General features: G+C 36.8%; 1 protein-coding gene across 1 annotated transcript in view; it reads right to left on the minus strand.

Moving 5' to 3' along the window:
* The window catches only part of LOC150089847 (TOG array regulator of axonemal microtubules protein 1-like), a 221,689-nt gene that overhangs the window by 50,965 nt on the left and 154,948 nt on the right, over nt 1–15,776 (minus strand). Inside the window, exons 9-10 of the mRNA XM_090390111.1 lie at nt 7,685–7,846; nt 4,813–5,005 (exon numbers count right to left, since the gene is read on the minus strand). Coding sequence (XP_090246237.1) covers nt 4,813–5,005; nt 7,685–7,846 — 355 coding nt within the window. The remainder of the gene's footprint in view (nt 1–4,812; nt 5,006–7,684; nt 7,847–15,776) is intronic.

Consider the following 15,776-nt stretch of genomic DNA (forward strand, 5'->3'; position numbering starts at 1 on the left):
ACTCTGTTAGAGATGAGTCATTAATTAACCTAACTGCCCTCTTCTGAATGGAATCAAGAAGCCTGAAAGAGGTTTTGGGAGCACCACCCCAGATGTGCGAACAATATTCCATGGCAGGGTGGATTTGCGATTTATACAGAGTGAGCAGCTGTTTGGAAGAAAAGTAACGCCGAGAGCGAAAGAGAAAACCAAGTTTTTTAGATGCAGAGGAAGCAATATTTGTAATGTGCTTGTGCCAAGAAAGATTGGAAGTCAGGGTAATTCCCAAAAGTGATATATCATTTTGCCTAGAAATCAGAGTGTCACTAAAGATAAGCATAGGAGCAGAAGAATCCTTTTTGTGAGATATAAGACAAGACTGAGTTTTAGAAGGGTTGAAATCAACTAAGTTGTCTTTGCCCCACTAGAGAATTACCCGAGGATTGGCAGGCATTTAAGGAATTGGTTGCAGATTTTCGACAAGTTGAAGCTGATTGAGCAGGACAAGGTTTCTCAAAATGGAAAGTGGAATGCAATGTGCTATCATCGGCAAAACTATGGATAGGATTTCCAGTCAATGGAAGAAGGTCATTAATATACAAGAGGAAAAGAGTGAGTGAAAGAACTGAACCTTGGGGGACACCGGCATTAGTGGAGAAGTTAGAAGACAAGCCATCTACCATCACCCTCAGTGAGCAATCAGAGAGAAAACTGGATAACCAATTACTAAAAACAGTTGGCAAACCATAAGATGGAAGCTTGTTTAGAAGACCTTTATGCCAAACATGATCAAAAGCCTTTGAGATGTCAAGAGCAACTACCTGTGTTTCACCGAACTTTTCCGTTGAATTAGTCCATAAATGGGTAACATAAGCCAGAATATCACCAGTGGATCGACACTGACAGAATCCATACTGGTGATCGTTGATCAGACGGAAGGTTTCTAGGTAGTTTAATATTTGGCAGTTAATTGATTTCTCCATTACTTTAGAAAGAGTAGAAGCAATTGCAATGGGACGATAATTGGAGGGATTTGTCACTCTTTTTAGGAACTGGCTGGATATGAGCAAATTTCCAAGCAGAAGGAAAAACACCTTTGGAATAAGAAAGTGAAAAAAGGCGGCAAAGAATAGGAGCAAGTTCAGGAGCACAGGTTTTGAGAACAAGTGGAGAAATACCATCAGGACCTGGAGCTTTCTTAGCATCAAGATTCGTCAAAATCCTTCTGATATCCTTTTGACGGAAGACCACAGGAGGCATTGAATGGAGCATGTTGGGAATAGTGGGAGGTGTTTTACCAAGATCGTTAATGCATGAGCTGGAAGAAAAATGGGATGCTAGCAAGTCAACTTTATCCTTGGCTGAAGTGACAACAGAACCATCTGGTTTGGACAGAGGTGGGAGCAGAGATGGGCAAAAGTTGCGGCCAATAGCTTTGGCAAGAGACCAGAATGCTCGACTACCATTAGGGCAAGAAGCAAGTTTTCTTCTCTTAGCCTGTTCAAACTCTAATTTGGACTGGTTAATAACTGCTTTACAATTGTTGCGAGCTTTGGTGTAGGCAGAAAATGAAACTGAAGAATTAGAAACAAGCCAATTGCGATATGCAACATTCTTCTCTTGAACAGCCTTAGCACATTCATTGGAAAACCAAGGTTTAGATAAAGGACGAGATTTTAAAGTGGAGTGTGGGATAAAGGATTCCATTCCTGCAAGAATAATTTCACTGACACGATCTGAGCAAACGTTGACATCAAAACTTTTGAAACAGTAATCTGACCAAGGAAAAGAAGAAAAGAAGTCTCACAGGTTATCCCATTTTGCATTCTTGTAATGACAAACAACACGAGGTTGGGAATAGCCATGAGATAAAGGTTCCATTGGAGAAGAGACAATCACCAAGGTGTGATCTGAAGTGCCTAAAGGACCTCTCACTTCGACCGTGTACTTAGAAGAGTTGTTTGTGTGAAAAAGATCAAGTGTATTGGCTGTATGATTAGGATTGTCTGGTATTCTTGTAGGTAAATGAACAATCTGTGCAAGATCATTAGTAATTGCAAAAGTATCTTTGGATTCAGAAGAAATATCCATGAACTGGAAATGTGTGAATGCATTCCCAATTCACAATAAAGGGGATCAAAAGATGACCTGAGTAATTGAAGACTGATTAGCTTAAATTCTGTTCCAGGAAAAATAATGAAATCACTGGTTAAAGAGGTAATGTAGGATCACCTAAACATTAATGTAGTTATACTGCAGTCACAACATGGATCGTTAAGGTGTGGTGTTGTCTGACCAATCTGACTGGTTACTATGATGCATAACAGAGGAACTGGATACAAAAAATAATTTCAATATCACATACTTGCAATAGGATTTCAGGAAAGATTTTGAGACTTTTGTACATAAGTGCTGAACAAACTAGAGCAGTGTGGCATAAGGGCAAGTTATCACTATTAATAAAGGGATGGTTGAGTGGGAGAAGACCAAGAGTGGCTATTAATCAACACTGTTCTTCGTGGACTAATGTTATTAGTGGAGGGCAATATTTGAAAGGAGCACCTGTCAAATATTACTTATCTGTGCCCTAACTATTAATAAATCTTTTGTTTATACAGTAAACCCCCGCTATTCGCAGGGGTACGTTCCTGTGAAATGCCGCGAATACCGAAAACGCGAATACTGAGTTATGTCTAATAACCCATAGTAATAAAGGGGTTCCGTTCCAAAGTATGAAATATATAAGAAAAACTAGTCTAAAATTTTGTCTATGTATGTATTATATGTGCCTTCATAATATGACTAGTACATAGTGAAATGCAAGCATATGGCATCGAAATGAAATAAGAAACAGTTTAATATTAAATGTAATATTTATTAGAAATTTCAAACAAATCTTTCAAACTAGTGCCTTTGCTAGCTAAAAAAACTTATCCCGCCAGTGCTATCACCAGTTTCGCTAAAGTGTTGATAAAGGAGTTTTGCCTTTTCACGAATAATGAGTGAACTTAACGGAATTTTATTTTGAGTTCGGTCTTCTATCCACAGATTTAAAGTTTTCCATTTTTTCTAATTTAACATCACGAGTTACAAAGCAAATTTTTGAAGCAATTAGCACGTTTTCACGGACACTATGGCGGATTTTTTCTTCCGATTTCTTGATTGATCGTACCGTTGACTCATTGATTTTATAATATTTTGCCACTGAGACACTTTCACCATTAGAAATTTTGTCTAATAACTCAATTTTATTCGCCAATGTCATCACCTTCTTTGATAATTTCACATTCACATTTCTGTACGGGTTAGAAAGAACTTGTCCAAATAAAGTCACTTTCTTCCGTTAACACACTCGAAAAAGTCTGTTTTACAATGCAAAATGGTAGATTTATCAATTTTGTAAGCATATCAATTTATAAATTGATATGCTTACAATATGAATATCAATTTATAAACTGATAAATTTATTCAATTTTAAAAGCATATAAATTAAAAACAAACGACGAAACCTTCCATGGCAAGCGCATAACACATACAGAACAAGGATTAGCGAGAAACATCCACGCTCGCGATTTTGTCACCCCTCTCTCTCCACCCACTGAGCGCTGTTTTGACCGGGAAAGATAATTTTAGCCGCGGTCATTTGTTTTTTTTTATGGCGGAAAATGTTCAAGGCGCTTTAAAATTCACATTTTTTTAGATTTCATTTTATGTTAAATCAGCAACCGCGAATACAGATACCGCGAATAACGGGGGTTTACTGTATTTCTATTTGTGTTTCTAGTCCTTGATGTAACATACCATTGCAAAAAAGGATTAGAAATGTGAAATTCCGAGGTGATGCACTTTCTGTGAACACCAGTTTATATAGTGTGTGTGTGTGTGTGTGTGTGTGTGTGTGTGTGTGTGTGTGTGTGTGTAAATATATATATATATATATATATATATATTTAATATATATATTACATCCGTAATGTGTTCTATATAGCATTTTTATAATATTATGGGGAAGGTTATAGTAAGAGTTCGAGTTATTTGGTTTTTAGGAGCATTAGCAACTAAGGCCATATTGCTCCGGGGATATGCGGTGGTCATTCCTTGACCTTTCTGCATCCTCCGTATTTGGTAGTCACGGGCTCGAACCCCGGTCTAATCAAGAAGCATGTGCTACGCACTGCTGCTCCTGCCCACCCGGCTACGGAGGCACCTGTTATAGTAAGATATATATACCTTGATAGGTCTATAGAAAATGCATAGGATAATATAATGTAAAAAATTTATATACAAAACTTATCATTGCTTATCCACAATCTAGGTGACTTCATCTGGGATCAATCACCCAAAATGAAAGGTTTTTTTTTTTTTTTTTTTTTTTTTTTTTGTTAGTTGTTGGCAGATCGGCTTCTGTGGCCATAATGCACCTCCCAAAGTTTTTTCATTTTACTCTGATCCAAGCCCGAGGCAGGATTCGAACCCGCGACCTTTGGGTTGCCAGGCAGGCACTTTACCCACCTGGTTAGCCCGGTTGGCCCAAATTGAAAGTAAAACAGCGATAAGGTTCTCTGTTTCTGTGATGATCGATATGTGCTAAGGCAAAATCAATTTTAAGGTGTAAAAACCAAAAATATAATTTAGTGTAATATAACGTAATAAATTTAGAGGCTACATAAATAATCTGAATCTAAACCATAATATAATAAGAAAGATTTTTTTTTATAATACTGCAAAGCGCTCATTGATGTGTATGCGCGCGCATGTGTGTGTGTGTGTGTGGTTAATGCATGCAGACAAGGGGTCCGAATTCCCATAGCGCATGAAATTATATTTTCTTACCATTTCCATTCCCTTTTTTATAGTAAGGAAAAGCTCTGCAAAGGTAAGAATGGCAGTCCGAGATACTGACGATCTAAGGTTTCGTACTTCTGCCTGAAGAGCAAGAGCCACAGCATGAATATGATCCTGGAGTACATATGGGTGATGGTTGGCAAGTCTCGTTATTGTGTGCATTCCTTCAATTTTCACTGTCCTACAGAAAAAAAAATTGTATTTAATATTACTTCATAACATGATGCAATAAAAATTTTATTTAAAAAAAATAAATAAATAATTCCACAAGTTCACCATTATATTTTCACTACTGTTACATAGTTGGCTGTGGTTTCTAAACTGCAAGTATAGACAGAAGGAAATATATAGTTATTGAAAGCTTTCTAGTATTCTATTTTATTATTATGTGTGAAAAAGAGGAAGGTGGGTTGATGGTCACAAACATGCATTAAAAGAAAGAAGACTAATTCTGCCTATGGTAGGCGCCTCCGTAGCCAGGTGGGAAGGAGCAGCAGTGCGTAGCACACGCTTCTTGATTAGACCGCAGTTCGAGCCCATCGCCACCAAATATGGAGGATGCAGAAAGGTCAGGGAATGACCACCGCATATTCCCGGAGCAATATGGCCTTAGTTGCTAATGCTCCTAAAAACCAAATAACATAACATCTGCCTACAGCTAAATATCTATCAGGATATAAGACAGTGGAGAAAGACAGTAAACTGAAGTCAGAATGAGCCAGAAGGACTGATTTCTGCTGTTTATATCACCTCTATATAAAGATGAAATCTTATCTTTTCATTGTTTCATTATATAATATTATTTCATTTAAATTTAAAACGAAATTAAGCTGTTAGTATATTTCTCAGTAATTATATTTTGGCTTAATTATTTATGTTTTTTATATACATAAAGAATTTTATTTGCAATATTTAAATTATAGAGTGGGTTACTTTTCTAATTTAAGATTTCATCTTATATGGTGGTGATATAAACAGTACAAATTAAACCTTCTGGCCCTTTTTGGACAATGGACAGAAAAATTTTATTACCCAATTTTACATCTTAAATTTTGTCCACAAATTTTGTCTACTGGATAATGCTTCACAGCCAATAATCTTTATTATAACTAGTTCTTTATTATAACAAATTAAACCTTCTGGCCCTTTTTGGACAATGGACAGAAAAATTTTATTACCCAATTTTACATCTTAAATTTTGTCCACAAATTTTGTCTACTGGATAATGCTTCACAGCCAATAATCTTTATTATAACTAGTTCTAAAAAAGATGACTACACCTTCCTTGCACTGTATCTTACTCCCAGAATAAATTAATTCAATTTATAATTTTTTGTTTAGTTGAAGGTCATCTAAATTCATCTTGGTTTTGGTGCAATTGCAAATGATGCAAGAAAAAAAAAAAAAAAAAAACGTTCCTACATCACCTACCATCCCCTCCAACAAATTGTCTAGTTCCTTCCAACAGATGGAAGTTGGTTCCAACAATCAACCACCCACTTGCTGAAGGCAAACTTCCACACATCTATTCTGCAACCACCTTTCCTCAATTTAAATTTGTCTCCTCATGTGTGTACTGAGCAAGAATCCTATATCAACATTGAGCTTGCTGAATGAAGTGTTTCCAGATGATGCAATTTGCAGAAATGAAGCCTTTCTTGGTAAGACCATCCTGCTGTTCCCTTCAATCTTGTTGCCCTTCTCCACAACCATTTCATCGGATTTACTTCCTTCTTAAAATGCGACCTCTAGACCAGTATGCAGTACTCAAGATGCAGCCTAACCATATGCTAATACAAAGGGATAATCACCTCCTTTTCCTGCTAGCAAAATTTCTGTATATTACTGACAAAATCCCACGAGCTGCTCTGGCAGCCTGTCAGCACTATTCAGAAAAATTCATAATTGACTGCAAAATTACCTCCAGGTCTTTTTCATTTTCAAACTACCCTGAGTGAGTACCATATTGGTACATCAATCTGGGATTAGTGCCTCCTCTTCTGGTTCCACGTTGTCCATATTCTTTGTTCTTTGTAGTTGACTGCTCATATCCTGCTTAACTCATCAAATATAATTCCACAATATGAGAGATGCTTGATGGTGTGCATGGTTTAATCTAAATATATTTCTTGACTAAATGTCAAAGAGTATTAAAAGGTTGTTTAAGCATGGATAGTGGCATCTCCATCATTTCTACTACCCAGGTAGTATGCATGCATCATTTTATTATATCTCATATTGTGAATTATGAGTTGCCTAGGTATTCCACTACTTTGAATAAGTAAAGCTTTTCAGGTAGAGAAGACTACTATTACTTATTTTCAGATGGACACCACCACCCGGACAGCACCATTTGACAACCCAGTTATACTTCATAATTAGGTTGTCAACTATTGCAACAGGGTACCTGCCCACCCACCGATGATGAAGCCAACCAGCTTCGAAACGGTGCCATCTGGGTAGTGGTGCCCATCTGAGAATAAGTAACAGTAATCTTCTCTACCAGAGAAGCATTACTTATTCAAAGTAGTGCAATACCTAGGCAACTCATTGTGAAGGTATTCACAATATGAGATATGCATACTACCTGGTAGTAGAAATGATGGAGATGCATTACCCATGCTTAAACAGCCTTTTCATATTCTTTGACATTTAGTCAAGAAATATATTTAAATTAATATGATTAACTAATAATAAGTGTAGCAACAATGTGAAATAATTTATCATAAAATTTGCTGTAAATAATAAAAGTGGTTTGCAATCTGATTTTGCATTCTGCTATCAGAAATAAAGTTCAATACAACCAATATTAATTACTTATTGATCTAGAAAAACAAACACCAAAAAAGAAGCTGCTTACCATGCTTCATTTGATATAGATTTTAATGCTTTCTTGAGTGCCTCTTCAGGATGAGGATAACCAGACAGGCTACCACGACTATCGTCAAATAATGTTAGAGAACTAGCAGCCAAATTCTCAGTTGTTAAAGAAAGATTTCTGTATGATGTCGGTTGAAGGTTCCTGCAAAAATAGAATTTATGATAAAATAAACAAAAATTATATAATAATCTAAATTCTTAATAATAATTTTGAGGAAAACAATTGCAGTTAGTAGAAATACCTGTGGAATTGTTTCCCAAAGGACTACATGATTGCTTACAACAGAGAGAGTGCTCTTAAACTGTGCTAATAAAGTTAAGGAGCACTTCTCTGTTGCTAGTAAAGTAAAACGCTGCTAATAACAATAATATCACTTACAGAACACTGTCAGAATACCAATTCATATTAATATGAATTATATAAATTTACAAAACAAAATACATGATGATGCTTGCTGACATTAACTGCCATGCCTAATAACTTCCACTACAGATCTGCAGCTGCTCTGGTTCACCTCATAAAATTATACATTTCTGATTGACTTTGAGACTGTTGCCCTTGACAGCTTGCAATGGATCATAGTGTATGCTATATTGTATCTTACACTGTATTATAGAGAGTAATTCCAAACTCACAAAACCCGAATATCAGAATTAAAATTTATCAGTTCTTTTACTATTAAACTCTGCAACCAAATAATTATAATAAGTAATTAGGAAAAATTATACTATATATTTTTTTACTTCCTTTCAATACATGCACAAATTCTTTGCATCGTATTCAATAACACCTTTTGTAATGTCTGAATATCGAACTTTGAAAATTCTGCATATTGACTTACAGTTCCTACGGTATGTGGGGATTATTTTTAAACAAGCCCACAATATCAAGTCTGGGGATCTTAAGGGCAATGAGTTTTTAAAAATAAGATGATTGCTGAAAAAGTCTCAGTGCTGCCACTGTTTAACTAGACAGTAACAAGTCACCCCATCTTGCTGAAACTAACAATAAGATTTGGCATTGTTAAATAGCGCAATACACCGGTATATTAAATCCTGGTATATATTTCTGTCAACTATATATGGAATACATATATAATTGACAGAAATATATATCATATGACAGAAACTTACTGTTTTACATAGTACCTCTCAAAGGAGGGAGGTTCTACATAACAGTACACCATATCCCCAATATACTGAAGATGTAAGGGTGTTTCATGAAAAACAACCACTTGAGTAAAATTAAGTTTTATCAGTTCTCCTTTATTCTGTTCTCCTACTTCTGAGTGTTACACTTAGAATAACATGCCACCTAACTGGCATGTTATTCTAAGATTACTGCTTACCATATATAAATACTTAGCATTAATCAATATTAAACATTAACTGCCAGTTCTCAGCACATCTTCCTAATTTTTCTGGGTTGCAGTAGTGCACCTCAATTCCTGTCACTAACCACCCTGCAAACCTTTCTATCATCTACAAACTTAGACACAAAGCAGCTTGATATGTCTTCATCAATATTGTTAATATATATTGGAACCAGTGGAACTCAGCACTAAACCGTGGAGGACTCCACTAATGAATAAGTAACAATAATCTTCTCTACCAGAGAAGCATTACTTATTCAAAGTGGACATTACTCCAAGAAGGGCAGTGCCCATTTATAACCACCCCCTACTTCTTACACTCCATTGTTCCTTTATCCACAGCAGTGATTTGCTTCACACTGAAGCATAGAATGGAAACCAGTCTGCTATGTTTATATCCAAGTGTATAGCATTAGTAGAGGCATTTGATGCAAGAAAACAAGCTTATACAGCATCAGCCAAAAAAAAAAAAAAAAAAAAAAAACCTTCTCATTTCACCCATCCATTCACTCCAAATGTCTGTCTAGTTCTGCCTTGAATCTATTTAAGTTATCAACTTCTACAATGACAGATGAAAGTATGTTGCAGCAATCAACCACCTGCTGGCTAAAGGCAAACTTCTGCACATCTATTCTACAACTGCCTTTCCTCAATTTGAATTTATGCCCTCTCAGGTGATTATTCTGAGCAAGAGGAAGAATTCCATTAGCATTGAGCATGCTCAAGCCATTCAAGGCCTTATACACCTCAATCAGATCACCTCGAAAGTGCCTAGTCTCCAGACACTGTAATTTACAAAACTTAAGCATTTCTTCATAAGAGCAACCCTTTATTCCATTCACAATCTTGTTGCCCTTCTCTGTACTCATTCCAGCAGCTCTACATCCTTCTTGAAATGAGGCCTCCAGACCTGTATACAGTACTCAAGGTGTGGCCTGACCATTGTCTTATACAAGGGAATAATCACCTCCTTATCCCTGCTAGAAAAATTCCTGTATATCATTGACAAGACACCATGAGATACTCTTGCAGACTGTCTGCACTGCTCAGAAAACTTCATATCTGAGTCGAAGGGGAGGTACCCATTGATTAGAGATATGCAAATGTGACCCCAATTCACAAAGGAGGATCAAAGGGCGACACAAGTAATATATATAGTAAATTACTATATATAATTTACAGATTTTAAGAGAATCTACTCCTATCTTATACAAAAGGTACAAATCACAACAGAAATTTTAATTATATTATTTGTTCATTTTTTTTTATTATAAGAGTGTGCCAAGGAGCTGGGTCTAAGAGACCCTTAGGGATTTTTTTTTTCGAGGAGGAAAATACTATGAGAAGAAACGTTCAAGTGGTAAAATTTCTTCATTTTATCTTAGCACTGAACCCTGGTCTCAGACGGTTTTCAAATTCTATATGGTGCAATCAACTGATGTTACCATCATCCAATTTCTAAATGGGAAGCATTCAAAGAATTAATCTTGAAAGCTACCAGGCTTTTCATACTAAATAAGAAATACTGTTCAAGGTTTAGGCCTAAATGGATGTCAGATGAACTAATGAGACTCGTGGCAGAGAAGAAAAACGCATGGGATTCACATAAATTATCAGGTGACACAAAAGCCTGTGATGATATATGCTTGTCTGTAATCAAGTCACAAAGGAGGTTAGGCAAGCAAAGGCAGATTATGAGAAATCTTTGGCAAAGAATACAAACAAAAACAGCAGAGACTTCTTTACTCATGTAAACTCCGGAAGGAACGGCACAAATCAGATTGGTCCACTTGATATCAATGGTTTAACTGTTGATGATGCTGCTCAGGTTGCTCATGCACTGAATAGGTATTTTGGATATACATTCAGCTGCTCAGGTTGCTCATACACTGAATAGGTATTTTGGATATACATTCACAAATGAGAAATTCTGTTGGAGAGTGAAGGCCAAAAGTTTATCGAACTCTAATGGAGCTAAATGGTTTTGTAATGACTGAAAGGAAAGTGGATGAGAAATTGTTGAAGTTAAACATAAGAAAGGATCAATCCAGTTATATTAAGGGGGACAGCAAAGGAAGTAAACAAACCCTTAGCCGTAATCGATGTGCAAATGTATCCCCAATTCCCAAAGAGGGATCAACGGGTGACACCAGTATTTGCAGACATGTTTGTTTAACTTCTGTTCAGGGGAAAATAATGGAATCATTGTTAAAGGAGAAATACAGGATCCTCTAGACAAGGCTGTAGTTATAGTTCAGGCACAGCGTGGGGTTGTTAAGAGGAAATCTTTCCTGACCAATTTGAGTGGATACCATGATGTGGTAACAAAGGAACTGAATGAAAAAAAATAATTTTGATAACATATACTTGGATTTTGGGAAAGCTTTTGATACTGTTGCACATAAAAGACTGCTGTACAAATTAGGGTAGTATGGCATTAAGGGCAGCCTCTCTGCACTGCTCGTTGTTTTCTATATTTATCAGGCTTAATGTCCAGGTTTGATGATGATACAAAAGTTGGCAGGGCTGTTAATGACAGTAATGATGGTACGCTGCCACAGCAGGATCTAGAAAAGTTGGGCAGATGGGCTGGGAGGTGGCAGCTGAAGTTTACATTGACAAATGCAAAGTACTGCATAAGGGTAGCAGTAATACCAGAGTAACATACCAACTGTGCAGTACTACACTTGGGTAGTGGCTAATGAAAAAGACCCTGGGGGTAATTGTGCAGTCCCATATCAAGTTTGCTGAGCAGCGCAGACAGGCTGCTAGAGCAGCTTATGGAGCCTTGTCAATGCGGGGATAAGGCAGTGATTATCCCCATGTATAAGGCAATGGTCAAACCACACCTTGGGTACTGCATACAGGTCTGGAGGCCTCATTTTTAGGAAGGATGTAGAGTTGCTTGGGAAGTACAGAGAAGGGCAATGAGATTGGTTAGGGGAACAAAGGTTTTCTCTTACCAAGAAAGGCTTAAGTTCTGAAAATTGTAACATCTCAAGACTAGGAACCTGCAAGGTAATCTGATTGAGGTGTATAAGGCTTTGAATGGTTTGAGCAAGCTCAATGCTGATGGGATTCTTTCTCTTGCTCAGATTATGCACTTGAGGTGGCATAAATTCAAAGGCAAGTTGCTGCTATAGATAAAGGGATAGTTGAGTGGAAGAAGACAGAGTGGTAATCAATGGACACTGCTCTTTGTGGACTAATGTTATTAGTGGAGTCCTCCAGGGTTCGGTGTTGGGCCCATCGTTGTTTTCAATATTTATCAATAATATTGATGAAGATATATAAGGCTTACAGGTTTGTAGATGATACAAAAGTTGGCAGGGTTGTTAATGACAGTTATAATCGTATGATGCTGCAGCAGGATCTAGGAAAGTTTGGCAGATGGGCTGGGAGGTGGCAACTGAAGTTTAACATCAACAAATGCAAAGTACTGCATAAGGGTAACAGTAATCCCAGAGTAACATACTAACTGTGCAGTACTACACTTGGGTAGTAGATAATGAAAAAGACCTGGGGGTAATTGTGCAGTCAGATATCAAGTTTTTTGAGCAGTGTAGACAGGCTCCCAGAGCAGCTAATGGGGTCTTGTCAATATACAGGAATTTTGCTAGTAGGGATAAGGAAGCGATTATCCCTGTGTATAAGGCAATGGTCAAACTACACCTTGGGTACTGCATACAGGTCTGGAGGCCACATTTTAGGAAGGATATAGAGCGAGCTGCTTTTGAAGTACAGAGAAAGGCAACAAGATTGGTTAGGGGAACAAAGGTTTTCTCTTATCAAGAAAGGCAAGTTCTGCAAATTGCAGCATCTCAAGACTAGGCACCTGTGAGTTGATCTGATTGAGGTGTATAAGGCTTTGATGTTGTTTGTTTGTTATTTGGTTTTTTAGGAGCATTAGCAACTAAGGCCATATTGCTCCGGGATATGCGGTGGTCATTCCCTGAATGACCTTTCCGCATCCTCCATATTCGGTGGTGACGGGCTCGAACCCCGGTCTAATCAAGAAGCGTGTGCTACGCACTGCTGCTCCTTCCCACCTGGCTACGGAGGCGCCATAAGGATTTGAATGGTTTGAGCAAGCTCAATACTGATGGGATTCTTCCTCTTGCTCAGGTTATGCACTTGAGGGGGCATAAATTCAAACTGAGAAAAGACGGTTGCAGAATAGATGTGTGGAAATGTGCCTTTAGCCAGCGAGTGGTTGATTGCTGGAACAAGCTTCCATCTGTTGTTGTGGAAGTTGATAGCTTAAATATATTCAAGGAGGAACTGGACAAACATTTGGAGTGAATGGATAGGTGGAAAGGGTGTTTTTTTTTTTTTGGCTGATGCTGTATAAGTTTGCTTTCTTGCATTATATGCCACTATTAATGATAATGCTAAGAGTTAAACTGTAGGTAACTTGCTACAAAACTTTGAGCAGAGTATTGTGAGTCACTACTGGTATTGCCCTTCCTCCAGAATGAGCACACTAATGGTTGCTTGCACTATTCTGTGGACAATTTATGATGTGAGCTATTGGTGCATACACTATCAGTATGCTAAAGCGAGAAAATTACCGAGTTTCCCCCTAATGATTATCATCTGGATTGGATTGTTATTGGATCGCATCAGTATTCAGACTGTTTTTGCTAATTTTTGATGAAAACCAAAGACCAACTAACTAAACCATGGTGTGTTTGTAATGAATACTGGAACAAAGGCTGTGCAGCATCAGTATATTATATCTGTATATTTCTTATGTTAATAAACAGGTCAATAAATCTATGATTTATTGAATAATAAATTTTCTAAATGAATAATTTTTTGTTTAATAAGGAATTTAGTAAACCTCAACTTAATTCACTTACATGTAGTAAATTGATGATACTGTTCACTTATATATAGGAAATTAAAGCTACTGTTACAAAGCTAAACAAAAATAACTACTGAGAGGGTCTGGGTTTTTTTTATTTTATTTTTTTATTATTATTAACCTAGCAGGACGGAAATTAAACATATCCCTAAGAGGGCAAAAAAATTCTGTCATGCTCGTTGTCAACTCTGAAGAATGAGTCAGCTACAATATTCTCCACTCTCATTCCTTTTTGAGCTAAACTATGATTTAGTGCAGAGAAGCATATTAGTTGCAGCAGTAAGTGCTCATAAAACCACAGGGTTGCATGACTGCTTGCAACAGAGAACTGCTCCTAAATTTGCTAGTTACAAAGTTTAGGAGTACTTTACTTAACTTCATTAATTTACTTTTGTGATATGAAGGGAACTGAAGCTTTTAAGAGTGTTTCAATTTCCTTTTATATACTTTTCTGTCTCGCCTTCTCTGTCTTAGAAAGTTAGCTTTATCTATTTGGTATCCAACACAATCCTCCTTGCTTCATGATCTTTGCCATTTTCAGAATAGCTTTTTTTTTTTTTTTTTTTTTTTTAATAAATGCATTTTGGTCACTTTCTTAAACTAGACTTTGCTTGTTGGAGAGAATAGTCTGGTTTAAGTCTCATTTCCTCAGCTGCACTCTCACAGGCTATTTGGAATCATTTCTGTGCTAACACAGTAATGGTGTTGTTAACTGTTTTGTTGAATAGCGAGTTCAAGTCACAGTCTTCCCAAGATTATCTCTCATTTGATAAGCTTTGGATAAAATATTTTCCTTCTATCAGGCAAGCTTGTCATTTCCTTAGGAAATGACAAGCTTGGACAAAGCAGTGCATAAATAACAGATGTTTCAGAAATGTATTGTGCAAGATCTTTGATATTGTGATATAGATAGTCTAAATGCTGACTTCCTCTAGTTGATGGCATGTGGAGCTATGTTAATCCTATGGCATCAAGGACAATATCTAGATCTTTTTCTGTCTCACTAAATCTTGGTTGTGGCAAGTTGAAATCTCACATTACAAGTGTATATACATCAGAATTTAAGTTGGACATCGTCCACACAAGGAGTTCTGTGCTTGTCATATTTATGTGATCAGACAGATTCGAATTCATCTTTAACAAAAGTGCTGCAGATGGCCACAAAATTTTCAGATTTACTGATCTGGAATGCCAGTGGTAGATATTTATCTTGGTAGAATATTGCAATAACAACACTTCCCCTTTTTTTATTCCTTCCTACTTTTCCAATAAAGTTATATGCTACCAGTTTATCATTGTTTGCCATTTTATCCCTCATATGGATAGTTTGTAGAGTATGCATTTTGTTAACAAGGCTCTGTTCTGCATGAAACAAGCATGTTCCACCTTCTTTCTTTAATTGCTATTGCTCAGACACCATAGCTTAGGTGTCTGAGTGTTCTTGGATTCCTGTTCTTCATCACAAAAAGTTTTATGAGAATTGCAAGCAGCTAAGTTCTTATTCAGAATGAAACCTAACCCCAATGAGGAGTAGGCAGGATGTCTGGTTTTTAGCTGCCTAAATCTTAACATGTATATTATATTCTGGAATTCCATCAAAGCACTTTTTATTTATTTTATTTTATTTTTTTTTTGTTTTTATCTGTGCAGAGGGGCCTAGTCATGAGATGAATGCCAGTTCCCTTGTTTGTAATGGTAATGTACTTAGCAGCTGTTATGAAGTTCTATTCTCAATGTGAATTGCCAAATCTATGAGTGCTACAATGCTGTTGTGACTAGTTGAGCAGCAGGTATTCCATTCCCATTGAAAACCTCATTGGGAACATCTTTCT

This window comes from Mastigoproctus giganteus, chromosome 2, assembly GCF_048544385.1.
Source record: "Mastigoproctus giganteus isolate SK-2022 chromosome 2, ASM4854438v1, whole genome shotgun sequence".
Taxonomy (NCBI): Eukaryota; Metazoa; Arthropoda; class Arachnida; order Uropygi; family Thelyphonidae; genus Mastigoproctus; species Mastigoproctus giganteus.